Source organism: Conger conger, chromosome 1, assembly GCF_963514075.1.
Source record: "Conger conger chromosome 1, fConCon1.1, whole genome shotgun sequence".
Classification (NCBI taxonomy): domain Eukaryota; kingdom Metazoa; phylum Chordata; class Actinopteri; order Anguilliformes; family Congridae; genus Conger; species Conger conger.
In genome coordinates this window covers 7,953,710-7,975,508 of record NC_083760.1, presented here as the reverse complement: position 1 = coordinate 7,975,508, position 21,799 = coordinate 7,953,710, and the positions used below count along the sequence as shown (strand labels likewise).

The window sequence follows — 21,799 nt, the reverse complement described above, 5'->3', positions numbered from 1 at the left end:
GAGCAGGAGAGCTGTTGGAGAATAATATTTGTCTACACTTTAGCTGTCGCCGTTTTTACATTTTATTCCATTCCGCCTGTCCGCGCAACTTTCTGCTTTCTCTGTCTGTCAAATCTCCATCTATTTATTTGTCGGTTCCGTGTATATATCTGACAGCGTGATAGCATCTCAGCGGAGCGAGCTAGCGCGTGAGCTAGCGCTGCAGAGCCTCCCTGGATATTTGAGCCATAACCGAGGCGACCAGAAACATAAATAAACAACGGCAGCTATTCCTGTGATACAGATAAAGTGGTAAATATATTCATCCCCCTCGTTAAAAACCAGCGGGCGAATTTGTCCCCCCAACCCCCACAAAACCCCCCCGCTGTGTTACTCGAGGGCAAATGCGGTACACTGCAGTCAGAGAAGCTCGCAGGTAAAACTGAGGCTGGATTATTACCGTTAGCCCCGCCGTTGAGCCGGAGCAGCTGGACCAATCCTGGCATCTCTTCACTCACCGACAGAAACCACATGACCCGGAGAACTCTATGATACTCAATCTGTGCTTAACTGATTTATTGGGTGTGTGTGTGCGTGGGGTGGTCACCCTGATATGAGGCTCATTAACCACCACGCACGGATCCCACTAGAACGGACACAGTGACGGTGAATTTGCTCCATACACACACTGTCCTGCTAGTGTATGTCTCACCAGGTTTGGGGCGAATGGCCTTGCTACACATGGGGCGGGCCCATACACAAGGACAGTGCTGATTCGCTCTTTGGCTTGGGTAGGGGATTGATAAAGAAATGCAGCTTTACAGACCTATATCTCAGTATCTCAGCTGGAGGCTGTGCTATTTGGTGTTTGGTGCGTCATAAGAGCACACATTAAGAGCTCTTGCATGCTCTTGCCACTGATGGGAGGTGTACATTTCCTAAGAGATTTAACTCCCACACGTTGCATCCTGCAAAACAACCATTAAAGAAATAACAGACATTTCAGAAACAATCCTTCCTTCCTCTGTGTCTCGGGTTGTTTCTGAAATATTAGTTATGTCATTTTCTCTTACTTCATTAGAGGTTGTTTTGAAAGATACAGTGTGCAGAACTTTCATCATTTTGTACATTTTCCTTTTCTCCTAGCATCTGTTATTTACATTATGTGAGGTGTAAAAACCTTTTTTTCATTTTATCGCATATTTCCTGCAATAAAAGGTGGATTCTTTTGGCCCCAGAAACATATATGGCCTGAAAGGCAAATATTAGCGAATTCAGAGACATTGTGGGTCTGGAAGCCCAATACTAGTGGTGTCAGAAACAACTGGGGTCTGAACATTTTGAGATTTTGGTAAATTAAAAATCCAATCTCAGCTGGTTTGGGAGGGTGCTCTAAATCACATGGTTATTATTATCCCACTTGATGTATTGTCAATCCTCACTTGATCCCGGGTCACGTGCAGTGGGTCGTGCCCGGAGACATCCCTCCATTGCCAGCATTCTGCAAACGGGGAATAAAAAGATGGCATAATTGGTCGTTTTGAATCTGCAGATTTATAGCCTATAAAGCACTTGACTGCGCCTGCTCAGTGGGTCTGGAGTGTTTTACGACTTCTCAGGACCTTATGTCCGGACTTCTCCTCACCTAAATTCATCCTACGTCTCTATTGCATTAGTATTCATAGGTACTGTTTAATTACTGCGACGCCCGTGTGGAAGTGATTATGGAGAGGGATAACAAAAGCGCTGGCTCAGAACAGCTTCTGAAAAGAGAGTTTATTGCCGCACAATCTGAAGTTATTTAACGTAAACCTTTTAAAAGGGGCTATAGAATATCTCCGTTGAAATTTTCACCAGGAATTATTAGCTGAATCGTTTGGGGACATAAACAGTTTTACGCTAAACGTTGTAATAACTTCGTCCCTTAGCGGGTTAATGTCCCTGAATAAACAACACTCCCTTGAAAGAAATGTACGACATCTCCCTGTAAATATGGAATGAATGAATAAAAATATACTATTTTTATTTATTTATTTCACATGAATAAAAACAATGCCTGAAAGAACAAACATAGTCTTAGGCCCAACTCAGAAATCTGTTTTTCAGCGGGTTCCTGCAAGGAAAAGGAAGATGTGAATGAGAAAAGTGAGGAAAAGGAGTGAGGAAAAGGAAGATGTGAATTAGGATAAGGAAGACAATAAGAAAAGGAAATAAGAGTTATAGCAAAAGAATGAAAGGGAGAGAGTGAAGAGTAAAATTAGAGAGAGTATATATAGAAAAAGAATTAAGAAAATACAGAGAAAATGAAATAATATATGTGTACTATTTTAATTGATAGAGGGACAGCTGGTTGCATGGTTGGTTGGGGAGGAGATTTATTTAATTTAAACTAATAGGTATGGATGTGGATATTCTGAGGGATAACGGGAGGGAGTTCTACATGGGAGTGTAGATTTTTGCCTTAATTTTTAAACTTGGGATTGGGTTATTTTGCTGGGATATTTTGCTGGGTTATGGATCTGGTAAGATGACTTCCTATCAGATGAATGAGTGGGTGGAAGCAGAATAAAAGTTTATTTTGAGTTTGATAATACAGTTTCATGGCTGATGAGACGTGCAATAGTTTAGAAAACTGAGGGAGTCTGAGTGCTGTAGTACTGTACAATGATGTTTCCATGGTGCAGCAGATGGGTGTACTGCAAGGGGTTCATTTGCTCTGGTGATGGAATCAGATAGAGAACTGCTGGAGTGGAGTTGTTATGGTGATGGAATCAGGTGTAGAGAACTGCTGGCGTGGAGTTGTTATGGTGATGGGATCAGGTGTAGAGAACTGCTGGCGTGGAGTTGTTATGGCGCTGGGATCAGGTGTAGAGAACTGCTGGTGTGGAGTTGTTATGGTGATGGGATCAGGTGTAGAGAACTGCTTGTATGGAGTTGTTATGGTGATGGGATCAGGTGTAGAGAACTGCTTGCGTGGAGTTGTTATGGTGCTGGGATCAGGTGTAGAGAACTGCTTGTGTGGAGTTGTTATGGTGATGGGATCAGGTGTAGAGAACTGCTTGCGTGGAATTGTTATGGTGATGGGATCAGGTGTAGAGAACTGCTGGCATGGAGTTGTTATGGTGATGGGATCAGGTGTAGAGAACTGCTGGCATGGAGTTGTTATGGTGATGGGATCAGATAGAGAACTGCTTGTGTGGAGTTGTTATGGTGGTGGGATCAGATAGAGAACTGCTTCCAGGGAGTTGTTATGGTGATGGGATCAGATGTAGAGAACTTCTTGTGTGGAGTTGTTATGGTGATGGAATCAGGTGTAGAGAACTGCTGGCGTGGAGTTGTTATGGTGCTGGGATCAGATAGAGAACTGCTTGCAGGGAGTTGTTTTGGTGATGGAATCAGGTGTAGAGAACTGCTGGCGTGGAGTTGTTATGGTGCTGGGATCAGGTGTAGAGAACTGCTTGCAGGGAGTTGTTATGGTGATGGAATCAGGTGTAGAGAACTGCTTGCGGGGAGTTGTTATGTTGTTATGCTGATGGGATCTGGTGTAGAGAACTCCTGGCGTGGAGTTGTTACAGTGATGGGATCAGATAGAGAACTGCTTGCGGGGAGTTGTTATGGTGATGGGATCAGGTGTAGAGAACTGCTTGCGTGGAGTTGTTATGGTGATGGGATCAGGTGTAGAGAACTGCTGGCGTGGAGTTGTTATGGTGCTGGGATCAGATAGAGAACTGCTTGTGTGGAGTTGTTATGGTGATGGGATCAGGTGTAGAGAACTGCTGGCATGGAGTTGTTATGGTGATGGAATCAGGTGTAGAGAACTGCTTGCGGGGAGTTGTTATGGTGATGGGATCAGATAGAGAACTGCCGGCTTGGAGTTGTTATGGTGATGGGATCAGATAGAGAACTGCTTGCGTGGAGTTGTTACGGTGCTGGGATCAGGTGTAGAGAACTGCTGGTGTGGAGAGTGGAAAAACATTCCGTTCCCTTCACATTTAAAATCGGATGATTATGTTTGAGCCAGGAGTGGAGGGTGTTCATGTCACACTGTTCAGCTTTGCAGTGATCTGTGTTGGGGTCTCATTAGATGTGAGTATACTATAACTCTATCATCAGTGTACAGCATATTTGGTTTCAGATGTATTATTTGAAAAGCCAGTACAGAGCGTTCTATGCTGGATTGCTCTCAGCAGGGGCTATTTTCAGAAACTGAGAGGGCCAGGGTGACATTTGGGGTTCTGCGGCCGCCGGAAACCGAATTAGCTGTGATCTTAGGTGCTGTGACGGAGGTCTTGATCAGCCTCGCCAAGAAACGGTAAAGAGGACATGATTTCATATTCAGGGGCAATAAAATGTGGAATAAATGAGGATTCCAAATGAGGATAAATGGGCTATAAAGTCCCCATCCTCGGCCATTTTATAAGCCATCAATCCCCCCCCCCCCCCCCCCGCCCAAGCAGTGGGTTTGAAAAAAACAGTGACACATCCAGGTCTTGTTTAAAGTCTTGTATCATATTTGTTTTATTCTGCTCAGTTTAGTTTCGTGTGTGTATGTGTGTGTGTGTGTGCTTGCTACAACCTACAGCACCTGTGCATTGCCAGCCATTTGTTCACATAAGCTGTAGTTGTTTGTGAGTTGTAGTTTCGGATTTGATGGGTTGAGTGTTTTTGTGTTTGAATGTATGTTTGCGGCATGTGTATAGTACGCCGTACTGTATATGCGTAAGTCTGCTTCTGTAATATTTGCGCAAATATGCATTAAGTGCACTGTGTTCCTGTAAGAGCGGACAAACTCATCAAATAACATTTCACATTCTTTCCCCCTGACTTTGACCTCAATACCGTACTCACTGCTCCCAACTGTGGTTCGACCGTACAGTCGAAGCTTCGTAACGATCGTTAGGTTTGCTCTAGTTAAGTGTTCGCGAACGATTGTTTTCGGCGGCACTTATACAGGAGGGGGGGTTTCTTCTTCTTCTCCGCCAGTGCTCAGCCAAGCACTGGCGTGGTTTCATTAAGCGGGATTATCCGCCTGAAAGTCCTCCAGCGGATGAGTTTCGTGAAGCGGCGGACGCGGTAATGACTCGAACGAGAGATGAGACGCAGCCGACCCATCAGAGTTTCGGAGCGCGCCAGAACTCGCGTCTCATCGCGTCAGCTCCCTCCGCCAGAGGAAGAGGCGCGTGCCGAGGGCGGGAGGAGGGTTTGCCAGATGGGGAATGTGTGGGTTTCAAATTATTTCCCCAGGTTTGTGGTCCTGACCGGACAATATAATGTCTGGTTACGAGTATCTGATTGAATTGGTTTGCAATGGGCTAAGGTAGGTCACTGGGACCCGGAAGGTTGGTGGGTCAAGCCCATCCATCCAGTTATTGGGTCATTGACTGCCCTTAACCCCCGCATTGCTCCAGGGGGGATTGTCCCCTCCTTAGTCTAATCAACAGTAAGTCGATAAAACGGTGAGTGGATAACTGTAAAGTAATGTAATGAATTTGCTTCTGAACCACCCCGAGGTCCATGGCTCATTTTGAGAGCTTAACCCCAATCCCCCCCCTTCCCTGCCACCCTGGTCCGCAAACTGTGACACGTTGAAAACCCGCCGACCCGAGGAGGAGGAGGAGGAAGAGGAGGAAGAGGGGAGCTGTAAGGTGAACAGAAACACTGAAATGGCAGGCCCGTTGCTTGCGTTTCCATGCCGACGGCCTTAGAAACCCGTCAACTTCACCTACGCCTAGCTGTTTCTGTCCGCTCACCGTGCAGCGCTCCACTCGAGGCTGCAGATTACGGGCAGACATGCGAGCAAAAAAAAACAAAAAAAGAGCACGGCTCTGTTCGCGAGGCTCTCCAGTCTCCGAGCCCTTTTGTGCGGGCTAATGCCATTTCAATTTCAGCCTCCTTATTACAGTACGCTTGAGAAGATGTATTAGGCTTCAGATGCTGTACAGTGACTCCACGCTGCCCTATGGATGCATGAATATGAATGCCGCTCAGAAGGGCACTCAGTAACTGCTGTAATTATTTTTATGAGAAATTGGATTTGAAAAAATCCCTGAAATGGAGTAATCAGTGCCAGACGCCTTCTTTTGTGCTTCTTACCGTATGCTCGACCCGGCCTGACACTGCTTGGTCACATGGTACAATTAAGTAGCTGGAGTAATGCTAAGCGTTGAGATGTTAGCTGTGATATTAGACTCATTCAGAAGTGTGCATTTAAATATCTTGCGCCCTTTCTTGTTAATTACAGAATAGTTATAGAGAAGTAATGTGCAGTATATTAGTGGATATTGTAATGTTATATTAACTGTCTCGTTATATTAACCCGAGTGATTCTGCATTCAGGTAAAGGGACTGCAGATTTTGGCACAATGAAAGTAATTCCCAGATAATTCAATTCAATTTTATTTGTGTCGCGCTTTTCACAGAGGACTGTCACAAAGACACTTTACAGAGTAACAGAAGGGAAGAAAAAAAGCTGAAATATCATCCCTGAGCCCCCAGATAGCATGAGGTAAAAAACTTCCTAGTGGGGAGAAAAACCCTCATACAGGGGCGAGAAAAACCTCCCTGACGGGAAGAAATCTCGGGAGGAACCCGGCTGTAGGGGGGAAGCCCATCCTCCACTGGCCTGTAGGTTGAGGTATTAAACTAGCAGGCAAACTAGAAAGCTGGTAAAGGAGAAACAGAAGACAGCCTCAATCCTCCTCTTCTTCTTCCATGGATTTACTGGAGGACCACAGCAGTGAGCTGGTGTGACTACAGTGCTTTCTGTTCAGAATGAGCAGTGGACTACAATACTTCCTGTTTAAGAACAGGAACTACAGGCTCCATGGATTCCTATGGAAGCTGCTCATTGGCGCATGAAGCCAGTTCATGGAGGCTGCCACAATTGACTATGCAGCTTTTTTTAGGCACCAGAGCATGCGCACTACATACCTAAATGTGAAGGGATTCATAGGTATGAAACAAATCTTATACCTTCTGTGTGACTAATTAGTCTCTGGGTAGTAATTAGTGTGAAGAAATTCTAAAATTTAAAAAATACTGTCCAAACTAGTATAATTTCCCCATGGTAAATTCATTGGAATTCAATGCAGAAATTTGCTTTCTGGCACCAGAGGCTTAATATACTGCAATTTCTCCAGTTTTTGGCCGAATGTGAATCCCTGGTCCCCTGTCTACAGCTCTTCCTGTTCAGAATGAGACGTGCTAAAGTACTTCCTGTCTGGGGGGAGTCATGCGAACTACAGTGCTTCCTGTTCAGAATGAGGAGCCGTGTGCTAAAGTACTTCCTGTCTGGGGGGAGTCATGTGAACCACAGTGCTTCCTGTTCAGAATGAGGAGCCATGTGCTAAAGTACTTCCTGTCTGGGGGGAGTCATGCGAACTACAGTGCTTCCTGTTCAGAATGAGGAGCCGTGTGCTAAAGTACTTCCTGTCTGGGGGGAGTCATGTGAACTACAGCGCTTCCTGTTCCGAATGAGGAGCCGTGTGCTAAAGTACTTCCTGTCTGGGGGGAGTCATGCGAACTACAGCGCTTCCTGTTCAGAATGAGGAGTGGGCACTGCGGCACTTCCTGCTCGGAATGTGTTTTCCTGCCGCTTTAATTTGCAGATCCATCTCCCCGGGAGAGGGCCTCGCTTTCAAAAATGTCGCCGAGTCGATCTGCTTTCCTATCAGCCTAAGTAGCTGAATCGTGAGGGCACACAAATGAACGGTACGTCTCCGCGGGTAAATGCTAAACAGGCTCCTCTCCCCAGGAGGCGAAACGGAGACACAGAACCATTTTCGCTGATTGTTTCCATTCACATTTTCAAGAGTTCTCCGTCGCTACAAATCACGGCGGCGCAGAATGCCTCTGTTTCGCCGCTCCACATAATAACGGTAGATGTGCACTTGAGTTGTGAGTTATAGCTTGCTGTAAGACACATTATTTGTATTGCTATGAAAAAATACAGTGTTTCCACTTCCATTAATTTTATATTGCTCTTGTTATTAGATTTATAGAGCAGTAATAGTCCTACATGTTTTCTAGCTGGCTAAAATTCAGAATATGAGGCTGTATTATGTCTTGTTAACCCACAGAGACCAACATGCACACCACATATTGAATTCTTAATAATTTTCAGCTTTACTGTAACAATGTTTTACTGAACATGCTATCTGTAAAGTTCACAGTTCTAGCATTTGGAATAATTTTGGAAAATATTGAGATGAGTGAGGGGCCAGGGTTAAAGTCTCTCTCTCGTTACCCAGGCAAGATCAATCGAGAACAGGAAAGTATTTAAATCCAAAACAATTACTTATATTTACCTAGGTGTGCTCAGGAATACATAATATGCACGGATATATGGTCTTTGACAACAGTATTGTATACAGTATGGGTATCTATTTAAGACTAATTTGTTAGTTCTCTTGGCGCAATTAAGAAAACCCATAACATAATGATGAAGAACATATGGTACTTGAAACTTCATATTGCTTGGCAAAAAAATAAAAAAAATAGAAGTGATGAAATCACTTCAGTCGCAGAATGTCTGTACAATTTGTCGTCTGCTGCAGCTTTGATGACTGCCCCCTTCAAGAAAACCCAAGGCGTGCCAAAACGCGCCAGCTTATCCATATCTCGAAGCGTCCTTCCAGCGCAGAACCTGTTGATGCAAATCCCGAGCGCGTTTTGCATGAATCTCTCGTTCTAATCGTCCGTAATTAGGCACGCTTCCGATCGTCCTCTAATAAGCTGAAATTGCGGGAGCTGTGACGGTAGTCACGGGCGACGCAGGTGTGACTCGTGTTTGCGCTGTCTCTCGCCAGAGTTCAGATGCCATGGCAACAGAGAGGAGTGCGGCAGGCCCTCCGGTGGGAGCCCGAAATTCAGCTGGAGTCTGATGGCGGCTCAGAGCTCCTGGGAGGCCGGGCCGGACAGCGTGCAGAGGGGCACCAGGCTCCCGGACTGGGAGGAAGGTGAGTGAGACAGCCTCATTCACACGCACACACACACACACACACACACACTCTCTCTCTCACACACACACACACACACACACACACACACACACACACACACACACTCTCTCTCTCACACACACACACACACACACACTCTCTCACACACACACACACACACACACACACACACACCCACACTCTCTCTCTCTCACACACACACACACACACACTCTCTCTCTCTCACACACACACACACTCTCTCTTACACACACACACACACACACACTCTCTCTCTCACACACACACACACACACACACACACACTCTCTCTCACACACACACACACACACACACACACACTCTCTCTCTCTCACACACACACACACTCACACACACCCACTCACACTCACGTACTACTAATAGACTATCTTTACTCGACGCACCCAAGCGGTCTCAGGTAAGTGTGAGTGAAGTCCTCACAAAGTCTCTCAGCGGTATTTAACCACGTCCACCCTGCCTCCTTGTGGTTGAGTCGTCGACATCGCAAATGATTGTTGTGTTCGTATTTATATCATACAAAAAAATCTGACGTAATAAAACCGCAAACTGGCGACACAAGGTTTTTAAAAAGCCTCTCCGCTTACGAGAACAGCAGTTTAGGTTCTTATCAGTTTCTTACTTGCAATGCAGGGCAATAGAACAGTAGGCTCCTGGTCACAGACTCATACAATAAAAGGCATATTCTAACAATCCTTGATACCATTTCTCTACGTCGAAAAATCATGTTCCAATATAAGAGCAAAACAGATACAATTCAGAAGTTGCATGAATAAAGATGTTTTCTTTCTTAGCCCACTTTTATTCCATGTTCACCTCAAACAGATATAGATGTTTTGTATTCGGAGAGCCACCTCAGGACATCTGGGTGCAGGTTTGGGAAAACTCATGTGGAATTTGAATGCCTGTCGATATCTTTACCATATTTTGTACACACACTCACATCAAGTTTGTGCACAGATATAAAAAAGTTATGGGTCGGTCCTTGACTTAGAAAGATATTCTGAGCTAAACTAAATAACATAGCTAAACTATAAAAACATAAGGCATTTTGTATTTTTTATTTTTGTATTTTAGTGTAACACTTGCGTACACTGTCTGTAGAAGCTGTGACTTGAACTAGTTCTCTCTCAAATTTCTGAATGGTACCAGCCTTTACTTTAATTGAAGTCTTCCAGCATGTGTGTGCAGTAAATATTTTTTGAGATATTGACACTTTTCTAAAAAAACTGGTGGATATTGCCCTCTGGGGGGGGGGGGGGTGCAAAATCGAAAGAGTTAACATATAAATATGTGCTTTTATTTCTGGAAAAGATTAGAAAAGCAAAACAACAGCCACATCATTCCACGAGGGAGAAAGTCCATTTCCTGAGATGCTGTTGTGATATTTTTGTTTCCCTGAGCTCTTTTCAAAAAAATAAAAAATTAGGCAGACAAATAAGAGATAAATAATAGCTTAGGACTGCAGTGGCACTGACAGATTGGCGAGGTTATTCCATTATTGCATTATTGTTCTATTAACGCGGCGGAGTGAGCAGAATGCATTGTGAGCGGACCTTTCCATCCAGAGGTCAGACGCACACTGTCTCCTCCTTATCCCTCCGCACCGCGGGCGTCTCTGTAAGGCGAGCAGATACCGCTCTATAATGACAGAGTAACGAGGTCCGGGAGGAGAGGACCGCGCTTAAGATTCCTGCCGCGCAAACCTCCCTTCTTATTTAATCTGCAGGATGGCTGTTTAAAAAAAAAACAACAACAACATTTTAAACACGCAGCGCAGCACCGGCTAAAACCACATTAATCCCGTAAGTGTTCGGCTATTTCGCTTATTTCGCTTTCTTCACAAAGGAGGGAGGGAGGCAGGGAGAGATGGAGAGATGGAGGGAGGAGGAGGAGGAGGAGGAGGAGGAGAGGTGGAGGGAAACAAAGCCTCATTTGCCAGTCAGATTGCGCGGAGTGAGTTTCTGAATAAGAAGGTCTGCAGGCACCCTTCGCGCACTTCAAAGGCACGTCCATCACTTCTGCTCTGATCTCCACTGTAACTTCTCTCGGTTGCTGATGGCTCTCCCCGCAAAAACACCGGGCTGAAAATATCTGGCAGTGATCAGCGGCAACAACAGCAATTACAGGAATAATAGGCATCAACGGCAGCGGAGGGGTTGCGCCCCACAAAAAATATCTCACAGGTCTCACATCCCCACCACCCCAGAAAAGCTGATGCAATATTTTTTGAGGCGCAACATCCCCCCCCCCCCCCCCCCCCCCCCCCCCTCACAGGCACACACACACACACACACACAAACACACTCACCACCAACTCCACATCAGGCCATGGAGAATATAGAAGGCAGATACTGTATCTCAGTGAACAGAAAAATACAATTTCATCGTTATTGATGTTCTGCACAATGTTTAATTCACACATTTAATATGAACCTTGTGCTTCATTGAGATTCCGGGCAGGGGTAATTTTTGACGCAAAGGCATTGACTAAAGAGCTTTTCCACCAAACAGACTTTCCAAGGACTGTTGAGTTATTGATTTAATTTACTTCAAATGAATTGCCAGTGACAACCTAACAAACCAATTGCAAATGATAATACACTCATATCAGAGTTGTCTAATTATGTCAAAGCCAAACATATTATGGGGTTCATTGTCTGTTTCATTGAAAGTGACTGTTGTGCTGTGACCAATAACAATGCAGATCTTCTACATTCAGACCAGCAACCTCCTCCTGGTGACAAACCCTGGCCTCCAAGCTCCATGTCAAACATCTCCATACCTCCTTACCAACCTACCTTTAAATTTAGCCTCTCTGCAATGTAGGGAATCCGTGTCGGGAAAAACCACCGTTGATTGGTTGTATTGTATCATATTTTTGCTCAAAATCAGCCTTGCCTAACCCTATTTTTGAGGACCCGTGCAACCCCATCTTGTTTTCTTGAGTTTCGATTAGTTTTATTCAATGTCTTTCTTTTTTTTTACCAGAAATGTCGTTTTTCTGCCCACATTCTTTGCAGTTGCAGAGTCTTGGCATGTTGAGGTTGCACACAAAGAGCTCAATCAGTGCGGGGACAATCGGGAGGTAGGTAGGCAATGCTGGGACGGTGCTATCATCATTTTAGGAGACAGTGTTTTGATAGAAACTGGACTGGGGAGGTAAATTCTTCAAACCATTTGGAAATGTCCACGCTCCTGCCCCACGTCGAAAATGAAGCTGTGTTTTATATTCAGCGAAACATTTACGCGAAACACTGAATGTTAAAATGTGTTTTTCTTGCCTTTTATGCAGTAAGGCGACAGACTCATCGGTGTGTGTTTGGGTATAAAGCCATTTTAGGGCAACTGCCAACCTAGCACTTTCCTCACCCAACAAAGAAATGGACGTTATAGATTAAGATTGCAGAACTGTGTTTTGTATAATGTTCCCATTCGAGTGCCAAGTTCGGTGAGCATGCTTTTAGCTATGCTGCCCCATCCTCTTTGGAATTCTTTGCAAAATGACCTGAAACGTGCCCAGTTTATTGATATTGATGTTTTTAAATCCAAAATTGGAGATCTGTTGACCACAGAATTGCTTTTTCTTCAGCTCTTTTATGCACTTTGCACTGCTTTTATCTGTGAATCTGTGCATTGATGATACACTGTGTTTTATGTATTACTTTGTGTGACTATATATATGCCGCGTTCTTGGCCAGGGCTCACGTGAATAAGAGATGTCAATATCTTTGCAATGTGACTTCCCTAATGGTTTGCATGCAGTACAACTCATATGGTTGCCATGCCCTTCGCGGTAACCTATTTACACCTTAGGACGTAGGATTCAGAGTTCATTCATGTGAATGACTCATATCCTGCAAGACCTGCCAATTCGTTTTTATTCCCTCTAGGGGACGTGAGTCTCGGGTCTTAATCTCAAGAACCATATGTCGTACGATGCCGAAAACCTACACTGCAAGGTACATTCAATAAAAATAAAATAAATAACATTTTTAAAACTATATTTACACTGCAACATGCTTTTGCTCTCCAATAACCTTGTATTATGTCAAAACAAAAATGCTTTAACTTTAACACGTAGCTGTGCTGTAGTGAAAGGAAGCAGCTTGGTCAGCCAGGCCAATAAATCCTCTTTCCATACTGCAGCAGCATTTCTACTTGGGCTGAAACTGTGATTGATATGTGTAAGTGTTCTTTTGGGCAAAGTCGATTTAACCTGGACTCCTGTTGGTTTACACAGAAGGTAACCCAATGCCATACTACTACTTTTACTACTGCTGCTATTACTACTATTGCAATGGCTAATAACGTTTAACATTGAATTAAATCTACTTAAATTCCAAGTGACTGTAAAGTTAAATCCGTCAATTGATTCAGACTACACTGTACGGGGTTATTATGGTACAGCAAAATAAGACAATGCAAACGCATTGCAATATGAAGTTGTATCGGTCTATCATTTCCGTCTATTCCTGTGTGGGGATTGAATGGGTGGAGTTCAATTAATTACCAGGCTCTGACCTCTTGGGTCAGGGTCCTTCATGACATCATGGATTGCCTGACCGAATGCCCAATGAATGTTTTAGTCTCGTTGCTGTTGCTTGTAGTCATAGTGTGCTCTATGTGGGGCAGTCAACAGCACTGTCGTCTCTCGACGACAATGACCTAGGTTTGAATCCTGACTGGGGCCTTTCTCTGTTGACTGTGCCTTTTGCTATTTTTGTGCTCTCAATCCCTCTGCCAGTTTCGCTTTTTCTTCTGATACGATGTACTTGCGGATGGTACATTTTGGAAGGAGTTGAGGAGGGTTATGGGCTGGTGAGGAGGTTGAGACCGCCGCCATACAATGCTAACATTACATTACATTTTCCACACAGATCTTATGTCTGGCTTGAAATGTGTGTTATTACAGTCATTTACATTACGCTGAGCAGGTATATGGCGGATGTGTAGTGGCTACATCCCTCTGTGATAATTTATGGTTATTTCAAAAGTTTCCAGCCACTTAGTTACAGCCACTTTAACAATAAAAATGGCTAATTAGCTAATGAGCATTTTTGATTAGACGTTAAACTGAGGATCCTGTCCTGAAGACACTCATGCCATTTTGTGAGAGCGCGTGGGAGGGTGTTGATAGCTGTTAGGGATTCTCTAGTATCCTCGGAAAGAATTCCCAATATGGCTTTCTCAACTTTGTCACCGACTCATTCCCTCAGTTCCACTGGCTAAATAATTCCCCCCTTCTTCTTCCAAGCTAATGTGAGTTTTCTTTTTGTTTCTAAAATAGATTTGACAGGTCCAATTCCCACCCTAATTTGGAGGCCAATTAGCAGTTTGCAGCCACGCGCACACAGCAATCCCCACCTGCGATTCAGGCGTCTGGACAAGCAAGGCTCTGCTAAAAAACAAGTGGTGTCATCGGCCTGCTTCGCTCCACGCCCCAGACCTCAGCCAAACGCGCCGAGAGCAGAGACGGAGGAAGACATTTCAGCACATGACAGTTATTTGAATTTTTTGTCAGTTGCATGAATTTATTGTGGCTACACAGGGGCTTGGCCTGCCAAACGTACGGATCCCAGTCGTTTACATTAGCCTCTACGCTACAGGCTACCCCATTTGTGGCTGTGACAAGCAGTCCACATGCAGCAAATCAACCAGTCTAGAGAGCAATGAAGCACAGACCCCCCAGCTGATGAAATCCCTGGGCGACGCAACTGCCAATTTCTCATCACCCTACAGGGCTACTGGTTAAGGCCCTACGGTCCATCCAGGATGTTTGAACGGTGTCCCAATGCTGCCTGTGTTTTGCAAATAATGATGACCTGGCTTAAAGGAGGAGGACTCTTACACACATGAACGAGGGGATAGTGTAATCTTGACCCTTTGAAGAATAGGTTTTTTGGAATGTTTTTTTTTTTTTCAGAATTCTGAATCAGCGTTCTAGAACTGCTTTCAGTTCCAGCAGTGATTGTTACATCAGCATTAGAATGTTCAGTTAAGAATATTCTAATCACATGCGTATTTGTGGTCTCACACCTTAATGGTTAATTGCCCTCCCCTTTTCGGCCGGGATGAATCATGAACGGAAGACCATCTTGCATATACTGTATCTGCGTCGGAGTTTAGTTTGCGTGCCGTGTTTGCCCCAAATAGTTGGCCTCCTCTCAGGTCGGTGAACATGGATTTCCCGGTACCGGGAGTCGTGCTAGCTATATTTGGGCTTGGAAGGTGACTCTGGGAAAACATTGACTGCCAGTGCTTGCTTTTCTCCTTGATCTCTTTGCTTGGTTCGCAATTGAGTACCTCGGTAAGGCAAACGGTCTCTCATTTCAGGACTCAAACACTGTCAACACAGGTTCAGAGGAACACCGTGTTGTTTTAATGGGATCTCAGTGCAGGACTACCGCCAGAATGTTATTCAACCCCTGCCTTTTCTTTCTTGAGCAGAAATCCCCGCCACCCACCCCACTCCACCACCACTGAGGTTCTAACAGACCGTGGAGAATTTAACATCGCATTACACAACATAATGGCAAGCGCAAGCCATTCAGTCCAGCAATGCTCGCCCTTTTCCTTCCACTAAAGTGTACCTACTGCTTAGTTTGCCTAAAAATTAAATAGTATCCAGCACCGTATCAAGCCTGGTCTTGAAAACCCCCAGCGTTTCTGCCTCCACTACATGTCCTGGCAAGCTATTCCACACAGTGTCCACTCTCTGTGTGTGAAAAAAACAAACTTTGTATTACTTCCTAATTTATTATTAGAGCCCAGCCCAAACCACGCGCACTAGGGCGGGTAGTTACTTTTCTCTATTCATTTCTGTTGATGCGATTTCATAAATACTTAATCACAACACAAGAGCGATGCATCGCCCTGGAACAAACAGCGCTCCCTACATTATGCATTCATACGCTTCCATTGCCTTCATCTAAATTAGGTGGCTAATTTGAATTATGTGTACTTTTGCCTTTATTTCAACAACATTGCTCAACTTAAACGAGAGCTGCGAGCGACTAAATAATTAAATAAAGGAATTACGATTCAGAGGGAGAGAGAGAGAGAAAAAAAAAAAATTCCTGAAAAAAACAATTATCTCGTGCAAAACAAATCACAGTAAGACTGCGAAAAACAAAACGCCCTTATTACAAGCAATCGTGACAAGGGCGAAACTTTGTGTGGTTTGTGTCTCAATTCATTATTTATACTTTCTGCAAAAGCCAGCGAAGTCTGCGGAAGAGGCACGTCGCGTCAAGCGGCGGCGATGTATCGATGGAGCGTTGTTATACAGCGCCGGTCCTCAACCTTGCGCTGGCCTCCAAATCACCCCTCCTAATAGGCCTCTCGAGTGCTGTCCCAAATTAGATTCCAGACACATATTGATTAATATCAGCCCTACCGCTTCAAAAGATAATAATTAAAGCCGGTGCCCGGACGCCGGCTCCGTCTCTCAGCCACCGATTCAGCGTATGCCGTCTGAAATGAATATAAAGCGCTACCGCTGGGGAGCCCAGCCGGAGCGCGTATCGAACAGCCCGTACGAGGACGCGGGGGGTCTCTGAGGCGACGCGCGCCGACTTAATGCAAATTCAGGCCGGCGTCTCGCGGAGGCCCCTATCGGCGGGGCCGCGGGGTCCCGAGCTGGGACGCGGGGCGGGGTTCGAGGTTAAACCGCACGGACGCCGGGCGGCACCGCCGCGTTCCAGCGCCCGCCTCGGCGTCCGGGGTGTCCATTAGCCAGGAAATGGACCTTTTGTTTATATTTTTCGCGCGAGCATTAGGCGTTTCCCGGCGATGACAGCCGGCTGACAAACGAGACTTTTGTTCGGTCCGCGCCGCAGGTCCGTTCACTTTGAGGCTCTAATGCTGGAAACGCAGAGTCTCATTTCTCAGCTGTCGGGCCGCGGCTCTCTCTGCACACGCCAGCCTACGAGCAGGCCGCCCCGCTCCACTGTGGGGCTGTAACTGGTCCGGCCGGACATTTTTCACAAGGCCTGTATCGTGGAAATGAAAATCTCACACGCACACACATACACACGCGAACTGACAATAAATCTGTCAGTGAGGTATAAGATTCGGGGTTTTTTTTTTTATCTCTGCTGTGATTTTATCTTTTATTCAGTCTTTAAGGTTTAAAAAAGAACAAATGATGAAAGAAAGAAACTTTTCTGCTACAGCACCCACCCCCCCCCCCCCCCCCCTCCTCCTCCCCCCCCACCCAGGCCTTGAGTGATGAAGTCCTTTTGGATCGATCAGCCGCTAACCCGCTAACCACAGAGGGACAAATGACCTCCCCTCTAAGCCCGGGCCCCCGTTTCGCTTGGTAATTAAGAGGCATTACCAATGGCGGGAGGTGATTAGTTCTGTTTGTCGGCCATTTTGAGTTTTTCCTGCTGCCGCGGGGCCCTTTTTCTGCCTATAAACCCGAGCAGGAGGCTAAAGACATTGTGAAATGTAGCGTCTTAAATAATCGTTAAAGTGCCGTGCGCTGTCAGAAGAAAGGGTTCTGAAGCGTTCCCCTGCGTCTCCGTGGAGCAGGGGTCGGCAAACTCACGGTCCTGGAAGGGCTGAGAACGGCGGGTTCTCCACCCTCCCTTTACCTGGGAGTCAGGTGTGAAGACAGCCTGGTCAATCAGTAGCGCTAATTACAAAGCATTTATTTCACATAGAGTATGGATCAGCTTGCCAGGACATGTAGTGGAGGCAGAAACACTGGGGATTTTCAAGACCAGGCTTGATACGGTGCAAGATGCTATTTCGTTTTTAGGAAAACTGAGCGGTTGGTACACTTTAGTGGTAGGAAAAGGCGAGCATTGCTGGGCTGAATGCCTGTTCTCGTCAGTTAAGTTATGTTATGTTAATTACCCAGGATAAAAATAAAATGGATGGATTTGGATCCCTGCCATAGAGGAACCCTGTCATGTTCAAGGGTTCTTTGTCAGGCAAAATGGTACAATCTAGGAGCTTTCAGACCTACCATGGAGGGTTACACAAAGAACCAGAAAGGGTTCCCCGATGAAGACAAACCAAAGATCCCTTTCAGAACCCTAACCTTCATGTTCGCAATATATAAGTGTATTCATGCATAGCGCGTAAGAGTCAATGTGCAAATTCGTTCTGAGAGACTTTCTGCGAGCAGTTCCTATCCCCAGGGTAAGGAATTACTCATGTGGATGAGCTGGCTTGAGTTTAATCTTAACCCAGAGTGCTTCACTTCCTGCAGAGATATTGGACACTGTCTCATCTGCCAGCTCATTGGTCCCCACTGCCAAGGGACTTGGCATCCGGCAGATCTGATTGGCTAGGTATGGTTTTTGGCCAACAATTCAGGACCGAGACCGCTGCAGGTTAATTGCAGATTCCCTCGCGAAGCCAAGCTCAGCTCTGCAAATAACGAATTATAGTGTGAAATAAAATGAAGTCAATGAATAAATAAAAAAGTTTTATTGGAGTCGCCGTGTAAAAGACCCCATCCCGACGGTGTCAGTGCTGAAATCCCGGTGTTGCAGGATCGGCGCTGGCGTTAACGGTAAACTCCCACGCAGCAACTGCGCGGGAATGAGGCAGGGGGACAGTGAGCGGCAGCACCAATCTCTGAGGAGCGGAATTCTTCCAATTCCACCGAGGCCCAATCGGCCTTCAACGTTGCGACACCGAGAGATAAAAATGACTTTAATGATTAATTTATGTACTTATTTTTTTATTTCGCGGCATAAAAGAGTCTGAAACTGTCGACAGTTCTCCTCTGAGTTCACCCTCAGAAATACAGAGACAGTGGAGGTAAATTTTTGTTCTTCAAGGATCCAATTTCCCAAATGTACCCTGAAAATACAGTCGTGTTCTCTTTAGGTAAAAAAAAAAGGTACAAATTAGTTATATATTGCTGGCTATTGGTACAGTTTTATGTAGCTACGGGGTGCTGCCCCAGCAACAAGCATGTGTGCCTTTTTAGGCAGTTTATTTCTGAGGGTTTGGCTGTTGATATGACCCCCCGTGGTGTGTGCCTGTGGGTGTTAAGAGCGAGAGACTCTGGGTCACATCGGCAGTGACTCTGGGGGTGAGAGTGAGGGGAAGTTGGCGCAGATTTGGCCCAGGTAGAGGCTGTCTGGGGGTCTGGCCTGGGCCCCGGGGCCCGGGAGCGATTATTTCGGCCCGCTGACGTCTGAGCTGAGGCGCGCCGGCCGGTGCGTCCGCCTTATCGATAACGCAGCAAATCAAATCCCTCGCCCCCCCCCGTTAATGAACTGCGCCGGCCAATAGCGGCGGGGCAGTCAGCCGAAACGGCACAACCCAAAGCTCATCACGTTTTATGGGCGCGCTGTATGTTTTCCTAATAAATTCCCCGCTGCGGTATATTACATTTTAATTACCCCCCAGGCCGTGCGGGGATGTGGAGGCTGCCGAGGCACCGGTGGTCCCCTGTCCTCCCGCGAGGAAATTGAATTTGCTCTGATCTTCGCGTCTTAACACCTCCCGGCTTTTTGATGCTTTCCTTGAAGCGGAAGAAAAAACAGTGTTCTCCACGCCAGAAGGAAAATATTCAAAGCGGTGAATATTTTTAATTGCGGATTTGGAATTCATGCATCGGTCCGTGAGCCCAGTGTCTAATAATGCCTTTTGAATTAATAGTGCTGCATATTTTAAATCTTATACACTCAGTGTACAACACTCAGATGTATTGGTGTTCTGCTGTAGTCAATCCACTTAGAGGTTTGACGCAGAGATGCTCTTCTGCATACCACTGTTGTAATGTGTGGATATTTGCGTTACTGTTAGCTTCAACCAGTCAACGTAGTTTCAGAGATACTCAAACCACCCTGTCTGCCACCAACAAGCATTCTATGGTCAAAGATCACATTTCTTCCCCATTGTGACATTTGGTCTGAAAAACAGCTGAACCTCTTGACCACATCTACATGCTTTTAGGCATTTAGTTGCAGCCACATTTAGGCGTACAGGTCTACCTAATAAAGTGGTCCCTGAGTGTATATTAACTCAATGTTAGCACCTTGTTTGCCATTAACTGAACATTCTAATGGTGATGTAACAATCACCACTGGAGTCTGAAAGTAATGCAGTTCTAGAACACTGACTTAAAATTCTGGAAAAAAAAAACATTCCAAAAAAAGCCTACTCTTGAAAGGATTAAAACTCCTCATCTGTAACCAGACTGTGAATCTATTTTAGTAAATGATGCAGCACAGCAGTACTCCCTGAATCCTGATGGGGGCGCTCTTCGCCCGCTCAGACGCTGTGTAATTGTGCAGCCCTGATGAGGACAGGGTCATTGCCCTGAAATCATGACTCATTCTAATTACCCAACGCCACAGAAAACTCAGAAACAAACCAAAGCAAAACTGACAACAACAACAAAAAAAAAGAAAACGACAGAAGGAGCTGTGATTATGGCTCCATAGTAACTAAAGACTAAACAAATAAAAAAAATTAAACTCATTATCCCTAATGTTTGTTGTAACGTAATTAAAATATTGTCTGCTCTGCCTCTAATGAGTTAGAGCATGGCACATCTCTGATGTCTTGAGCGGTGTGTGTGTGTGTGTGTGTGTGTGCCTGTGTGGGTGGGCTGTGTGTATGACGCGTGTGTGTGCGTGGGCTGTGTGTGTGTGTGTGTGCGTGTGTGTGGTCTGGTTTCTGGAGGGTGGGGGTGTGCTCTGTGTGTGTGTGGGCTGTGTGTGTGCATGGGCTGTGTGTGTGTGTGTGTGTGCGTGTGTGTGGTCTGGTTTGTGGAGGGTGGGGGTGTGCTCTGTGTGTGTGTGGGCTGCGTGTACGCGTGGGCTGTGTGTGTGTATGTGTGTTCTGCGTTGTTGGGGGGGTGTGTGCTCTGGCTGCAGGTGTGGGTGATGAGGTAAGAGCTGTGAATTGAATCAGCGGTCAGCACGATCCCTTGAATGGACCGGCTGGTAGCTCCAAGGGCCGAATTGATTGCACCCACTGATTGGCTAATGTAGCTGATATAATTTACCAGCTCATGCACTCTGTGGGGTTTTTCATAACAACCCCACCCGCCCTCACACAACCCGGGCGAAACATATGAAGCAAGTCGGCACCTGTTGAACCACCAACGGTGTTAGCTGCTCATTTACTAATGATTGACAAATGCCACAAAACCGTTTTTGCATTCTGTTTACCCATTAAGGTGTGAAGTCACAGATATGTGATAAGGATGTTCTTAACTGAACAGTCTAATGCTGATGTCACAATCAATACTGGCAATTGGATGCAATGCGATTAGAATGTTCTCGGCTGAACATTCTAATGCTGATGTAACAATCGCTACTGGCGATTGAAAGCAATGGAGTTCTAGAACACTGACTTGGAATTCGTTTTTTTTTTTTTTAAAGCATTCCAAAAAAGCCTACTCTTCAAAGGGTTAAACAGTTGGTCCTCATCTCAACAGCTTATCCTGAACTTGTCCGCTAGTGAAGTGCTGTTGTGCTGACTTGTGAAGCTGCCCTACAGCATTGCTTATGGCAGACCACTGGTGGCCAGCCTGAAGTCACTGCAGTTTTTGCCGGCAGCTGTAAAACTGCCGACGTCGAGGTTTAGCCCAATATCATCGGGTTTAGCGCGGCACTCCGAGCAGCTAATTCCGGCTGATTAAAATTGATCTCGGTCTAAACTTCTCGGGAATACATCAGCAAATAATTCATAAAGATCAGGGCGTCCCGCTCCTTATAAATGAGTCTGTGTGCTCAAGAGTGTGATGGACAGACTTGCCGTCGGCCTCAGAGTGTTTGAGTTTGAGTTTATCTGCATTTAGCCAGCGAAGTGTGCCCTTCACACGTCCTCCTGTGACCGAG

The 21,799-nt window shown here is 45.6% G+C and overlaps 1 protein-coding gene across 1 annotated transcript in view; it reads left to right on the top strand.

Annotated features, from left to right (window-relative positions):
- The window catches only part of alk (ALK receptor tyrosine kinase), a 393,279-nt gene that overhangs the window by 156,144 nt on the left and 215,336 nt on the right, over positions 1-21,799 (top strand). Inside the window, exon 3 of the mRNA XM_061258633.1 lies at positions 8,787-8,936. Coding sequence (XP_061114617.1) covers positions 8,787-8,936 — 150 coding nt within the window. The remainder of the gene's footprint in view (positions 1-8,786; positions 8,937-21,799) is intronic.